This window comes from Dysidea avara, chromosome 11 (genome assembly GCF_963678975.1).
Source record: "Dysidea avara chromosome 11, odDysAvar1.4, whole genome shotgun sequence".
Classification (NCBI taxonomy): domain Eukaryota; kingdom Metazoa; phylum Porifera; class Demospongiae; order Dictyoceratida; family Dysideidae; genus Dysidea; species Dysidea avara.
The window spans coordinates 22,935,681-22,950,185 of NC_089282.1; the positions used below are offsets into that span (position 1 = coordinate 22,935,681).

At 39.2% G+C, this 14,505-nt stretch overlaps 2 protein-coding genes across 3 annotated transcripts; both read right to left on the reverse strand.

Moving 5' to 3' along the window:
- Positions 1–2,985: 2,985 nt before the first annotated feature.
- LOC136238047 (uncharacterized) lies at positions 2,986–5,277 on the reverse strand. 2 transcript variants are annotated; one of them, XM_066028367.1, is made up of 4 exons: positions 4,958–5,277; positions 4,171–4,355; positions 3,173–3,442; positions 2,986–3,058 (listed from the first exon to the last, which is right to left on the reverse strand). In XM_066028367.1, the coding sequence occupies exons 1-3, from the start codon at positions 5,217–5,219 to the stop codon at positions 3,182–3,184; spliced, it is 708 nt and encodes a 235-aa protein (XP_065884439.1). In that variant the 5' UTR covers positions 5,220–5,277; the 3' UTR covers positions 2,986–3,058; positions 3,173–3,181. The 2 variants fall into 2 exon arrangements, with proteins under 2 accessions (XP_065884439.1, XP_065884438.1); XM_066028366.1 differs by having other exon boundaries at positions 2,986–3,442; positions 4,958–5,276.
- A 5,644-nt stretch (positions 5,278–10,921) lies between these two features.
- On the reverse strand, positions 10,922–12,160 carry LOC136238283 (uncharacterized). Its single transcript, XM_066028680.1, has 4 exons — positions 12,142–12,160; positions 11,618–12,010; positions 11,420–11,559; positions 10,922–11,359 (listed from the first exon to the last, which is right to left on the reverse strand). Exons 2-4 carry the CDS (start codon positions 11,925–11,927, stop codon positions 11,078–11,080), a joined length of 732 nt encoding a protein of 243 aa, XP_065884752.1. The 5' UTR covers positions 11,928–12,010; positions 12,142–12,160; the 3' UTR covers positions 10,922–11,077.
- Positions 12,161–14,505: the final 2,345 nt, after the last annotated feature.

The window sequence follows — 14,505 nt, forward strand, 5'->3', positions numbered from 1 at the left end:
TGTGGCACCCCTGAAAGAACTCACATTACCATGCTTAGAACTCATGGCAGCATTGGTTACAACACGTTTGACTCACTTTGTGGTGAAGGCAATTCCGCTCAAAGACCCATCTATCTTTGTTTGGTCAGACAGCCAAATTGTATTACACTGGGTGAATAGTCGCAAGCAACTACCAACATTTGTCTGTCACCGCATAACTGAGATTCAGTCACTGCTACCAACAGCTGAGTGGAAATACTGCCCCACCCTGGAGAATCCAGCAGACTTGGGAATCACCACAGAGGCACTGACATCATCCACATTATGGCAGCACAGACCAGCATGGCTCACTACACCTAATAGATGGCCATCCTTTGATCTGACAATTCTGCCGCCCCTTCTTGTTGCAGCAGCAGTAGCAGCCGAGTTTGTTCCAGCTGAACCCATCACTCCTACAGTTGGTTTACATTGTGTCATCATGCTAGATCGCTTCAGCACTCTTAGTAAGCTATTACATGTAACTGCTTATGTGTTCCGCTTCATAGATAACGTAAGAACTCAACCAGACTACTGACGTTATGGACCAGTCAGTGCCACAGAGTTCACCACAGTAAGGTTCAAGTGTGAAAGATGTACAGCAAGATGTGTATAAGAAGGAGATAGCCAATCTGAAGCTCGTAGCCACTAGCCAGGCAAACGAAGACATCTAGACTACTACTTGTTCGCCAGCTTAGACTATTTCTGGACGAACATGAATTCCTACACTGTGGTGGACGCATCCACAATGCTCCGGTGAGTGAAACAACCAAGTTCCCCTACCTCATACCTCCTAGACATCGGTTTTCCTATTTGATTGTCCACAATGTACATGTGACAATGCATCATGCTGGAACTGGTGCCACACTAACCACCATACACACTGGATTCCAGCTGCACGCCAGTATATCAACTCAATTTTACGCCACTGTGTTACCCGCTTACGAGTGATAAGGCAGCCATATTCAGCACCAGATCCATCTCCACTACCTTGTTTGTGGACACAAGATGTTCATCCCTTCACATATACAGGGGTAGATTTTACCAGAGCACTATATGTGAAACGAGCTGAACAAGAAGTGAAGGTTTATCTGTGCCTTTTTACCTGTGCTACTACCTGCACAATTCACTTGGAAATTGTACAAGATCTATCTACTGAAACTTTCCTTTTGGCCTTCCGCAAATTTGCTGGCCAGTGGTCACTGCCGAAGTTGATGATATCTGACAATGGGTCTACATACATGTCGGCAGCTGAGGAACTTCACTCACTGATGGAGAAGACAGAAGTTAAGGAGGGAGAGGCGTCACTTGGCAGTTCATACCCAAGAGAGCCTTCTGGTATGGTGGCTTCTAGTGGGGCTCACAAAAACCACCATTAAGAAGGCCCTTGGAAGGCAGCATGTATCTCTCCAAACCCTAGAGACTATTGTTGTGGAGATTGAGGCCATTTTGAACGATCGTCCCCTAACGTTTGTGTGGAGATAGCCAACGTGTTTGACTAGCTTTTAACAATTTGTGAGGTTCTGTTTCTGTGAAGTACTGAAGCTGCTGAAGTTCAACCTGTCGTTTTGCACTATGGCAAAAAAAATATGGGGACCCTGAACCACTGACACCTGCTCACTTGCTGCACGGGAGATGAAATACTCTTGCCTTCCCCATGAGATGGTGGACATCAATGAACTTACTGATCCCACATTTGGAAATGCCAGTTCAATGAGGAAGAGTGCTAACACTCAAGCAGCCATAATCAGGGACTTTCAAACAAGATGGCGTCATGAATACTTGACTTCATTAAGAGAACATCACAAGACCTCAGGTAATAACATTCAACCGGTGAAGAAGGATGATGTAGTGACATGCACGTAATATTATAAAGAGGTAAAAATAGAGGCATTTCCAACACTACAGGAGCTAGACGATTATGTCTCAAGCATAGTCCATGACTTTTGTTCATCAGAATACACCACACCATGTATACATACTGTATGTCAGATGGGATGCACAATTCATAATTTGAGTTTGTTAACACAAACTCTATCCTATACAGGTACCTGAGCATTTTGAATGACTACATTGGAACCACTCTTGACTAACTCTTTGAATCAAGGACACAATAGAAAAATACCTCCATTAATAACAGTTTTGGTCTGACTACTCACAAAATCTCTATATAAGCAGCAAATATAGGCTTAGAATTCTGGGTCCCAAAGCGTTCATGGTACAACTTTTGAATTTAATTATAGAGTGTATGTATATGCCTATATAATACCAAAATGGTCCAAAGCAGTTGAGAATTTAATGAAGTCACAAATGATAGGAAACTTTCCCTGAGAAATCCCCCTTACTTCATTGAATAAACAATTACAAACTACACATACACACACTACATACAGACACACACTTGGTTTACGCACACACATCACACAGCTTAAAAGCTGGTTTGTTTACCTGTCATATTGACCATTCCTTTAGCACCAGAGTGGTGGAGGTACAACACATTAACAACATCTCTGACACTACGCCCACCAGTCTCTTGAACTGGTGTGGCCAAAAGCTCATCTTCCCCTACCTCCTTAACGCCACTGTTTTCTTCTTGTAATTTGACACGTACAACTTCGACTGCTTTTTTAACAGGAGGATTGCTTCTGCAGCAGCCTCGTCGTTGCTTAGTTGACGCTTGAAGCGTTTGTTAGATGCACACACATCGTTCTCGCAATCATCGTGGCCGCACCCTTGGGTCACCTGTTGGTAGTAGAGTTGTATGAGTTCTTTACCTTCTTCCCAAGCCGTCGTGCTAGTAGCGTGCGTAAAAAGGAGTTCGCATAGTAACACGCAGACAGGACTGATAGAACAATTGAAATACCGTGTTGACCCTCTAGAAGACAGTCTTAACGTAGCCATTGAACTAACTAACTAACGCAAGTTTAGCGTCAAGAAAGCAGGGGTTGAAACGCTGACACCACTACCATATTTATTTATATAGTGCGAAATTTATAATTATTTGTGTAATGCACATAATTACTATTTAGTAATTCAAAACAAGGTGTGCAACTTATAAACTGTGTAATTTAAAAATAGTCATTTAGTAATTCAAAACAAGGTGTGCAACTTATAAACTGTGTAATTTAAAAATAGTCATTTAGTAATTCAAAACAAGGTGTGCAACTTATAAACTGTGTAATTTAAAAATAGTCAGTTCTGGACTTATTTGTCCTGATGGTACCATCATTGTCTCCCCAGTCGTTTGTTTAAATACCAGATAATAATGCTGGTCAAAGGCTCTCAGTGCAAACTGGTTGCTATCTTGATTGTCCACAGGAACAACCCATACATATCGTTTAATTTGAGAATCTGCTGGCTCAAGAATTGAGCCCGTGGATGTCGATATCTTAATGTATGGGAGATCATCAGCAGTTTTTGGCAGGTACTATTAGACACAAATCTGAATATTTGACTACCAATGAGTTAGCAAAGGCCACCACTCCAAATGAAACTGTAGTTCCCATCCAAATGTCTTCAAGATGCAGTATGGGCAGGAGACTTATTGTCCTTACTCATTATTACTTGACTGCTCTATTAAAGTTTAAGGGTAGTTTAAGGCCAGCTTCTTTGTGAGCTAACCTGGCTAACTATATAAAACTGACTATTCTTTGTAGCACTAAAAATGGAATGGGGCTCCATAGGGAGTTTCCATAAAGTAGCACAGAAAATGGTTTTGGAGAAATAATGACTATAAAGGCCATTAATATTTTATCCCTTGTTTCCCAACCTGCATCAATTTTTAGGTAGCCACACCAAATATTGATTATAGATCACATGTGAATGTACTATTTCATGAGACACAGAATGACCAAGTGTTAAAATAAACGCATTAGCTGTGCGTATAAACACAGCAGAAGGGTGAGTTGGAGTCCCTCCAATCTTGCTGAACAGGGTGCATAGCCTTTGCACCTTTCAATAACAGCCATATACTTAAATAAAGCAGTTCAGCGTACAACTAATAATCAATCACCTCCTGCCCGCATCACTTTTTGCTACACTAGGTGGACAGGAATCAAGCTCTAATGCCGGGCACTCAATGCAGGTACTCAGACAATACATAGGCCGGGTATGGGGAAACTACATTGTCATTTGGAGTGGCCTATGAATCCTTACTTCACATTTCACCGTATTTTTTGAACACGTAGAGTCTCCAGCATCATCTGGCATATCAACAATGTCAGCCAAATTCCAAGTGATGAAATGGCTTGGAAATTCTTTACTCTCAAAGAGAATATATTTGGGTGGCTTTTCTGAGCTAGCAGGACTGCCCCCCATGCACACGTAATGATCAAATTGGACTGCATGTGGTGAGCATACAATTTAAATTGAACCGGCATTTGTGACCTGATCTTGGAAAACCTACTTTTTTGGCACATTGGTCAATTTTCTGTTTTATAGCTTAAATGAGGTACTGGGTGCTCATCTATCTTATGTTAAAATTTCAGCTTAATATCTGAATTCTGTGAGTGATTAAGTGTGACAAATCACTTTGTTTACCAATAATTCCATTGTTACCATCTAAAATACTTTAAAATACAGTTCTGGTAGATTAATGTAGTATTGGTACTTTTCTGCAATTAAATGCCACGTGTAATTGTCTAAGACTAAGTTTTAGCCATTTCAGCAGCTGAACAAATCACCCAATTTGTACGTTAATTGTTATCCCACGCATGTGAAATTACTACATGGTCTGATATAATCATCCACATCTCCTAGGAAAAAGAAGCTATGGGTGTGAAACTTCACAGCAAGAAGGTTTAATAGTTGCTTTATCCAAATGTGCAAAAAAAAAGAATCAAAAAAAAGTGTTGAAGTTTCATTTGAGTTTTCCCAAAAAGTTTGCTTGTGCCCAAAAGGTAGGTTTTCCAAGATCCGGTCACATTTAATATATAGAGCTTACATGAAGAGTCTGTGTGGTTAATGTCCGTCTGGACACTGACGTGGATTTGTCCTGTGTTGCAGTCCTTCTTAGCGTGCAGAGCGCCATATAAAGTCACGTCTATTCCGGTGGTCCCATTGTTGTTCAAGCTTTCGTTTTCGATGAGCAATCCACCTTGCCCGCTCTTCGACCGAGCAATTCCCAGCATCACAGAGCCTGGTTCTCGCTTCCACATACACTCGTATGCACACAAATCTTGTGCGGTCGCCTCGTCCATCGCCATCTCAACCACCCTCTCTTTGATGTAAACCGCCCGATTTTCAAATTTACCGAGTATCACGTGTTCATGATAATCATTATGTACGTCAGTGATTTCCTTTCCAGATGTCCGGAGTTCATCTGCGTTTTGCAGCGCCCGTTTTGCAGCACCAGTTCAGCATGGTAGAGTTCTTCGGTAGGGCTAGATATTTATGTACCTGGGGTTTATAAATCTATGGTTAGTGATTATGTACTGAATGCCAGCAATTGAATGGTAGCTAACTTAGCTGGTATAAAGCCGGCAGATAAAAACAAAACAAACAACAGCTACTCTATATGTTTCAGATCAGGAAGTTAACCTGCGGTTGGGCGGCTCGTTATTCATTATTCAATACAGGAACTTGACTGTTTCATTAGAGTTGGCTGAAATTATATTATTGTAAATTTTGGATCAAAGGCATAAGCCTGTCAGTATACATCCAAATCACACACACACAAGTCATACACTATTTACCCAATACAAATCGATAATCACTTATGGTGCAGGTTCTTAAACTGATTTGGGGAATTAGTGTTGATCACTGCCCTGCATGGGGTAGAGAATTCATTTCACTCTAACCAAGAAAAAAAGAAGACCTTGATAAACAATTTGTGTGGAGCTTGAATAATTTTATATTATATTCCCCACGGCTCTGAATACTCTAGGGTATTTTGATCTGTCATTGATCATGTCAAAGGATTAAAGCCCCCTTCCCTGACATTGAGGTGGGTCTTCAGCCCTTTTAGCCTCTATACCTAGCTATGTATAAGCAAGTAAATTTGTTGCCCGGCTTCCATGCTATCATTAAACACTGATCTGAGCTGAGATAACTTGCATGATGTCATCAATAATGACCAAATTTAGGTAATGAGAGATGGCAGGAATCTGAACAATAAGTGGCCTAATACTACATGCTGAGTCATGCAGTGCATGCATGCAGGGCCCAGGACACTTTTTGTAAATGAATTTCTATTTTTTTACAAAACATCTATAGCCATATACAACTAGAGTATTCCGCACTGCTAGTCTAATTCCGTACTGTTTTGATGCAATACATGCATGGCCGGAGAAATCAATCAATTAATCAAATACCATGCATGCATGTATCCATCCATCCATGTTATGTATATAGCATGCACCTGCCAAGTACAGAGAAATTAGGATAATGCATGGGAACAAATATGCAAATACCAACAACCGTGCATGCACTATATACAGTCAACACTGCATGGTTTGAAAGGCCAAAGTTATATAGCTATACTGCCGAAGTCATGCAAGAAGTAAACTAGGAAAAGGAAAACAAGAGCTTGAGCCTCTGCATGGAGTATTTCAGTAAAGTAAAAGAATGCATGCAGTCACAAAACTCAGCAAGGGCTGTGAATCTTTCACTGATCTGATTGCAAACTATAGCAGCCTATAATGTTATAATTATATAAAGTTGCCAGGAATTGAATTAAGCAGGCCGGGACCATCACACATGTAACAACCATTTAATCCTTACACTGCATGTAAAACCTGAAGTGTCCCCTGGACACCAAAATGTCCCAATATGGACACCATCATCGCCAGTATACAGTGGTGTCCATATTGGGACATTTTGGTACTTCAGTTTTTATAGTGATATAACTATGCTGGGGTATATAGGAGGGATTTTTTTTCCCTTTCTTTGGCCCTTTTCTGTTTCACCTTATTGCATGTTAGCTAGATTAAGTAATCATTTAAAGACTCCAGTTCTTGTTAGGTTTGGTAATCCAAAGGCTGCAGCACATGTTCCTGTCAGACCTTCAATTCAGTGCTGGTCACTGTAAAGTGCTATAATAATAATAATGCACTGAGCAACTGCAGAGCTGCATGTTCACCTAATTTACTTTATATAGTTTATATAATTGCCATAGATCTACCAATGGAAATTTTATGTGCATTTATAGAAGTTTTCAAGAAATGTACACTCTATTAGAGTATTATATACTGTCTAGAATACACATTTTAATTAAGTTTATAGGCAAATAAAATGTGCAATATACGTCCTCATGCAATCATCATCATATGTGTCTGTATAGATAAGAGGACATGTGGCAGATCTGCATGTGGGTAAAGGAAAACACACAAACTTGTGTGCTTGTCTTTATCCACATTTCAATATCTACAGACACATGCATTATTAATTTTGTGTATCATTACCTGGCAAGGCAGTAAGCTATAGCTAATTAACCAACACATCATGAATCTCATGACACTGAGTGAAAGACAAACCTCAAAGCCAGCATAAGCTGGCCTTGAGGCTACCATACAAAGAAGTGAAAAGTATGCTAGAAAGGTGCAACCTTCAATTTACAAGCCTGCATGAATGAAAATTTTGTAAATCAAAGGTGCACATGCATGGCAGCATATATATAGGCACCAGCCTATTATGTTTTTAATTTTACCTCTAGGCCTATGATGCTATAATTATGCATGCTTTTTAAAAGTTATATATATAATAAAATATGTCGATCTTTCACCATGACATATGTTATTTGAGCGACAGATCTAAAACTCACAAAGTTAACGTGTGGCACTCAGTTTTCTTCTTGGGTATCCATGAAAGGTGGTTTTCCTCAAAGAAGTGTACTTCAGTCTTGGTCCTTTGTTGTTTTTAATTTATGTGAATGGTCTTCCTCATTAGATTACTGAAGGCCTTCTACTCCAATAATTATGCTGGCGACACCACCCTTGTTTGTAGTGGAGACACCCCTGCAAGCTGCTTCTAGTATTATGAATTCACAGCTTGAACTTCTTAATCAATAGGCAATAGGTATAGTAGAATGGAATTGAATTACTCAAAATCAACAGTGATGTGATGGTTCAGGGCATCTAAGCATAGCTATGTAGAGACCTCCTTATCCACCTAATGGCTCCTATTATGGTGAATAATGTTGCATTGGAGGTTGCTACAAGTCAGAAGTATCTTGGCCTATAGTATTTAATCATAATTTATCCTAACGCCTGCAAGAAAATGTTCATTTGTATATTATCCGCTTCATGTCATGTCATCGTTGGTTCCAAATTACTGAAACTTTTAACTGAAGCACTCATCTTAACTATTCTCTTCCGATGTCACTGTGGGGCACTTCATGATCACTACATATTCAATCACTACAGAGACTCAAGAGGATACAGAATAGGGCAGTGTTTTTGTAGAAGTACAATCACATCTTGGAGCTCTACCAACATCTTCAGTGACTTCCATTGGACTCTTTATACAGTATAAATCATTCTGTATATGCCTGATGCATTGCCACTTTCATGGAATGCGGTGTATATATACCACTGCAATCACCTATTCTGTTTGGTAGGCACTTCACCATCATGATACTAGAACATGCTCACTCTTCGTTAATCTGCCTATAGCTACTATTTAACATTTCCGTTTTAGAGGACCTCACAATGCATGGTAAAACGGATTACCTAATGTTACTACTGCTATTAATGACAGTCGTTCTTTTTTTGTTTTCATGTAATTTGTTCAATTATCTTTGCAATTTGCCTTAAAGTTGTTGCATTGTATCCATGTGTTTTGATTATTTGTTTTTGTGCCCATGTATCCATGTGCGAAGTTTTGTACTTGTTAGCTAGCTATGTGTATTTGTCTGTATTGTATGCTGCTCTGGCAAGGTAGGTGCCAATTGTAATTCATAAATCAATCAATCAATCAATAAATCAATCAGTCAGACAATCACATACATTTTCACAGACAACAAATGTATGGCATATTAATTACCACCCTATTGTGCATGCAAGCATTATTATCGTCAAGGCACCTATATGTTATTCCCAAATTATGCCAGGCCACCACCTTTTTTTCAGTTATTTCTGGAGTGGTAGAAGCTCATTCCATGCAACTTGCATATTTGTACATATATACTTTATTTAATGTGTCCTGTAGTAGCTGTCTATCACGGAATGGCATCATTAGGCCACTCCAAATAAATTCTCTGTTTCCCGTCCACCGCCCGCATCTGGTTACTGTCAGCTCTAAATATTCCATTATTCCGTATTCTTCTATTATTTCCCGGTTATTCTTGCATACTGACAGGCTCAGTAAAGCTCACGTGTCAGTAGTGCTATCAAGTCCGCACGAACTTCACGTTTGTGTTATTTTTGCAATTTAAAATGGAAGGAACAAGCTTAAGCATGCTTTTGTGCAGCTTTTTATGGTTGTGCCAGACAAACACTGACTTGAATAGCTGCCAATCTTATAATGAAATAATGGAAATGGACCGCCCGCCCGCATGCAAATATGCTTGAGTCCAGGACGGGAAACAGAGAATTTATTTGGAGTGGCCTTACCAACGTGCAGCGAAATAGACGAAGCGAGACGAACCCCTCTCTCCTAGGATCAGGGAGAACTTTGTCTTAAAAGACTGCAGCAGGCATATGCTTGACACGCCGATGGCCAAGCCTCGATCCAGGTGGCCAGAAAGTAGTTTACCGAATTCGTTCAACTTCTCGAATATTACGTTGGTAAAAAAATTTCGCGTAATTAATTTTCGTCGGATGCTACCTTCGACGAAATATTTTTAACGGTTTATAATTATAGAAATACGGTATAAGGTCACGACAGTATGTCAATCAGTATGTCAATTGCTGTTGGGATCGTATACTGTATGTGTGTACTGTATAACCTAAATATTTTGAGGAACAATATTTTCGAGGTTGAGAAATGCGAAAATAAAATTTTCGCGGATTCACAAACAATTCCATATGTTATAGCTATACGATGGTCAAAATTTTTCAATAATACTGTTAACCCCAAAAACCTCGAAAATTTCCCCCTAGGCTACATGGTATATTGTTTTTATGGTTGCCATAAGTGGGTTGATGCCTACAAACAGTTAAGTGACTAAACGAGGATAATTTATGTGACCATGCAACTGCATCATCTGCATGACTAGCAATTAAAGCAGCACATTATAGCTTATGATAATCTCCTTAAGTAGTTAGCATTAATTTTATGAAATTCAGGGGCAGATTTAAATTTTGAGCTGTTATTTGCATGGTGGTGGTGGTGGTGGTAACCATATTGTTACAGTAGCTATCTATTATCTGTAGTTTGTGTTCTACGTGGCATATACTGTGATACCATATACCAGGTTATTTTCATGGTTTATTGTGATTGACACTTTGTTCATAAATGTTGTTAACTAGTAGTCGTTCAGTACACTACACTTATACCCCTCGAATTTTAAGACCAGTCACCGGTGAAAAATTCTAGCCTCAAAAGTAACTTGCTAGATTATATGACAGAGATGTTTGATGACTGCACCTGTATATACTGAACCTATTGTGCTCATGGGATCATGTGGTTGTCATATGCATGAAATGTTGAGGATCTGCATGATATAGGTGATATTATTCACACAAAACTAACACCAAGCTGTGCATGAAAAAATGCATGGTACCACCTTCAAAAACCTGGGTGAAAAATGTTGTGAAATCAAAGTCCATTGCTTGATTTGTGACAGACAACTTCTAAATTTGAGGCACAGCCTCCATGAAACGGAGATGACACACTTCAGTTTCGCTGCTTGTTGTTCTGTTTCTCAAAAAATGGCTGTATAGAATTAATAAAGTTATATAATTCATTGTTAAAAAATTTTCGTCGCTTGAGGACACCGGTGAAAAATTTTAACACGAAAATTTCTCTAGAAATACGGTATTAAATAAAATACACTGATGACATCATGACTAAAATTAATTTGCTATAATATTGTTTTTTGAAGAGGTGATGAAATAAATATGTGAGAGGCAATCAAGCTTAATAAATTATTGTGATTTTCTAATGTACATAATATATGTACAAACTATAATGACAAGTTACGGATTTTAAAAATGGATACTTCCTGATTTATATGATCCCCTGGCATAAGAACTGCTTTGTTGTTGGCTTTTCCAAACACAAGAAATAATGACCTCCCATAGGGCTGCAGCGCAAACTTCCCAATGCTTCGCTCATCCGTAGGAATAACCCACACATACTGTTTAGAATTTAGCACACCAGGAGCTGATTCGATTTGTTTAGGGATAACATAACCTCCAGATGAAACAGTAATGTCTGGGAGGCCCATTGGAGTTTTGGAGAGATGCTACAAAGAAAATAATATTCATCATATCCATGTTAAGATGTAGTGTAAGTTGTACCCTACCTTGCATTTCACTGCAGTGCCATGCAAATCCCAAGCCATGAAGAAGTCTGTAAATCTCCTGCTCTCAAATAGCATGTACATTGGTGGCTTTTGGCTAGCCTGCGGGTTTCCTCCCACAGTAGTATAAAGTTTGAATTCAACTGTAGAGAAAGAAACACAACGTGCGACATGGTTCACCTACTTAGTCTAGTTACTTACAAGATAGGTCTCCGCCGTGCACGGCATCAGGTTTGACAATCACGTGGTATTCTCCATTTTCTTCCTTAACTTGCAATGATCCGTACGGTATCATTTCAAGCTGATTAGGCACCACGTTTACTTCACAGGGACAGTTCTTGTTCCAACTCTCGTTTTCAATCAGCAACCCTTCTTCTCCGCTCTTCGATCGAGCAACTTGTAACGTTACAGATTCAGCTTCACATTTCCAACTGATCACATTACGATCAACCGTCTCTCCACCCTTGTCATTACGGAAGGGAAGTTCGCATTCCACCATCCTTGTCGCCATTATGATGGCATCATAGATAATATGGTATATTATCTATGATGGCATCCATGGTACGCGCGCCTTACTGGCCTGCATCTAAGCACCTGCGCGAAAAAAATGACATGTGCACCCGGTTCGCACATTTATTATTCAGATACGTAGCCAACTGGAAGTTATTACTGTTATTATCAGATTCTATCTACATCACATGGGAAGCGTATTTCACAATACTTACAATTACTGACAAGTTGAACGAAAGTCACTAAATAGCTGGATACGCTTGGCAACCGTATGTTTAGTCGTCAAGTTGAGGTGGGGACTATTCTACGGAACGGAAGGGAACGGAACGGAACGGAATGATGGACTAAACCACGGAACTGAACGCTTTCTAAAATTGAAGCTTGCAACTTACCATTGCTGAAACTTCCCTTAAGTTAGCAGTGGCATCTCCAGTGGGTGATTAAACATAAGATAAAAAGAATTAACGGATCGATTGTGGGTTTTTGTTGGTTGTCATTAGTAACGAAGTATTATTGTGGGATGAGCTGTATCTCCATACGGAAGGGAACTTTATGTGAGCTGTTTTTCTTATTTAGACTTTAGAAAACAGTCTGGGCCGGTCTTTCAAGTCATAAGTCAGTGTATAAATAAAGCAAGCAGGAAGATACTGGTAACAGGAAAGAGCCAGCTGAATTAAAACTTGAAGAATTTTGTGCAGTGTGTGAGGAGCAAATATTTTGGCAGACCGCAAGGAGGGTATATTCTGCAAACATCACTGAAGTGTATGCATGGAGTTATTTATATATTAACAGCTGGTGCAGTGGACTAATGCCGTATTCAATAGTGAGCTGATTTTATCTGTTGCACAATTCAAGGATGTGTCTGTGACTGCTAGCCTTGAATCAGGCGAAATGCCAAAACTCCAAGATCAGCCAAATCTCTATTATAAGCCGCATGTGAAACCATGCCCGTAGCCACCAGGCAAACGTGATTTGGACCAGGATGTGTGTGTAATTTCAATGTATCTAGTCAGACCTGAAATGGAACACTCACATTAATTACATACCACCTAAGAATCCTAGGATTTCTTAAGTGTAACATTTCACATGCTTCACTTCAAACAAAAGAGGTTAAATTTGTTCGTCTATTTTCAAGTGATTCCCAGTCCAGCTGGTCCATGAAATTACAATGGGATCACATGTATTTGTTACAGTACGGGCTGTCCCGTGTTGGATCTACTCTAGAGTTGAGATTTCAAGGTAGACTCACTGCCAATGTACTGACACTAGCTAGTACTGTTGTAGCATGTTTAAGTGGAGGACAAATGAAATAGTAATGCTAGATTATTTATGTATACAAATTTTTCATAATGAAATTGATATCCCATTTTGATTTGTACTTCCACTTTGCAACATTCAAGAACAAGAAGCTACCACACTCAATCTCCAACCACTGTCATTAATTAACCAAGATCTCGCTAGTCTGTAATTCACCTTACTGTAGTGATTTTATTGATTCATCTGTATGTTTTCTTCATTTTCCTTTGAAGTTGTACCAAGAGTTCATAATAAGGTGGAGAGTGTCTAACTTGGAACGCATTCACCAAACACCCTGCTTAAAGTAACACCTCGGCCTTATTTCAGAACAAAGGCTTTACCTTCTTCAGCAACACTAATCAACAGTTTTCTATCCCCCAGTAAAGGTGTTGATTTGATGAAAGGTGAACTTTACGTAGGGTGTTTGTACAGGCCATACTGAGAGTTAGACACTCTCCCCCATACAAATCAGTATTACGAACTCTTGGTTGTACAGTATAGGTAAACAAAGATAAGTTTCTCTCCCATCTTATTCTAGGATTTCTATTGACAAGGAAAATTCAATTATTTGTATACAGGCTCAAAATTGAGAAAATATAAAGAAAGTGAATTAATATTATACGGTCAGTTTGCTTTTGGATATTTATAATGTCTCCAACCACAACAAAAAATCGATGAATCCATGCATCTCATCACTGGTCGTCTGAACATTCTGAAAGTGATACCTCACTCAATCAACCATATAATCTGTTTATTAGACTGAATAAAGTCATGATTACCTAAACCATCAATTAATGTTTTATAATTATCCTATTCCATTTTCCTGGAGGTTCCACTGATAAAATTCAATTTCAGCAATGATAGCAGCTAGCCAAGCTGCAAGTTGATTCAGAAAGCATTCCATTCTGTAAAATAGACCCCATCCAGAATTCAGTTCAGTACTCAGGCTGAGATATCTGACAATAGTCCACTACTCTGTTAATGAATCATTGATGTTCACACAATATAGCCTCCTTGAGGTATCTGAATGTTTGCTCCTCACACACTGCACAAAATTCCTTTAGATTCTGCTTAGACTGAGTTGATTCAGCTTGTCACCATACTTGTTTCCTTTGTAGTGTAGCTAAACCAAGAGCTAAACACATACTGATTTATGCCGATTAGAAAGGCTGGGCCTCAGACTGTACATTCTAAAGTCAAGTAAGTAAAAATAACTCACATACTAGTAAAAACAAGTCATGCATTAGTTCCCTACTTGATATATCCGAAGATGAACACACTGA

What these genes read in the sequence shown, in the direction of transcription:
- LOC136238047 (XM_066028367.1), bottom strand. Translation starts at nt 5,219, where the DNA reads ATGGCGATGGACGAGGCGACCGCACAAGATTTGTGTGCATACGAGTGT. An exon ending in TAACCACACAGACTCTTCAT is followed by an intron (nt 4,356 to 4,957) that starts GTAAGCTCTATA and finishes CACCACATGCAG; the next exon opens with TCCAATTTGATCATTACGTG. An exon ending in AAAATACGGTGAAATGTGAA is followed by an intron (nt 3,443 to 4,170) that starts GTAAGGATTCAT and finishes TGTGTCTAATAG; the next exon opens with TACCTGCCAAAAACTGCTGA.
- LOC136238283 (XM_066028680.1), bottom strand. Translation starts at nt 11,927, where the DNA reads ATGGCGACAAGGATGGTGGAATGCGAACTTCCCTTCCGTAATGACAAG. An exon ending in GCACGGCGGAGACCTATCTT is followed by an intron (nt 11,560 to 11,617) that starts GTAAGTAACTAG and finishes CTTTCTCTACAG; the next exon opens with TTGAATTCAAACTTTATACT. An exon ending in GCACTGCAGTGAAATGCAAG is followed by an intron (nt 11,360 to 11,419) that starts GTAGGGTACAAC and finishes TTTTCTTTGTAG; the next exon opens with CATCTCTCCAAAACTCCAAT.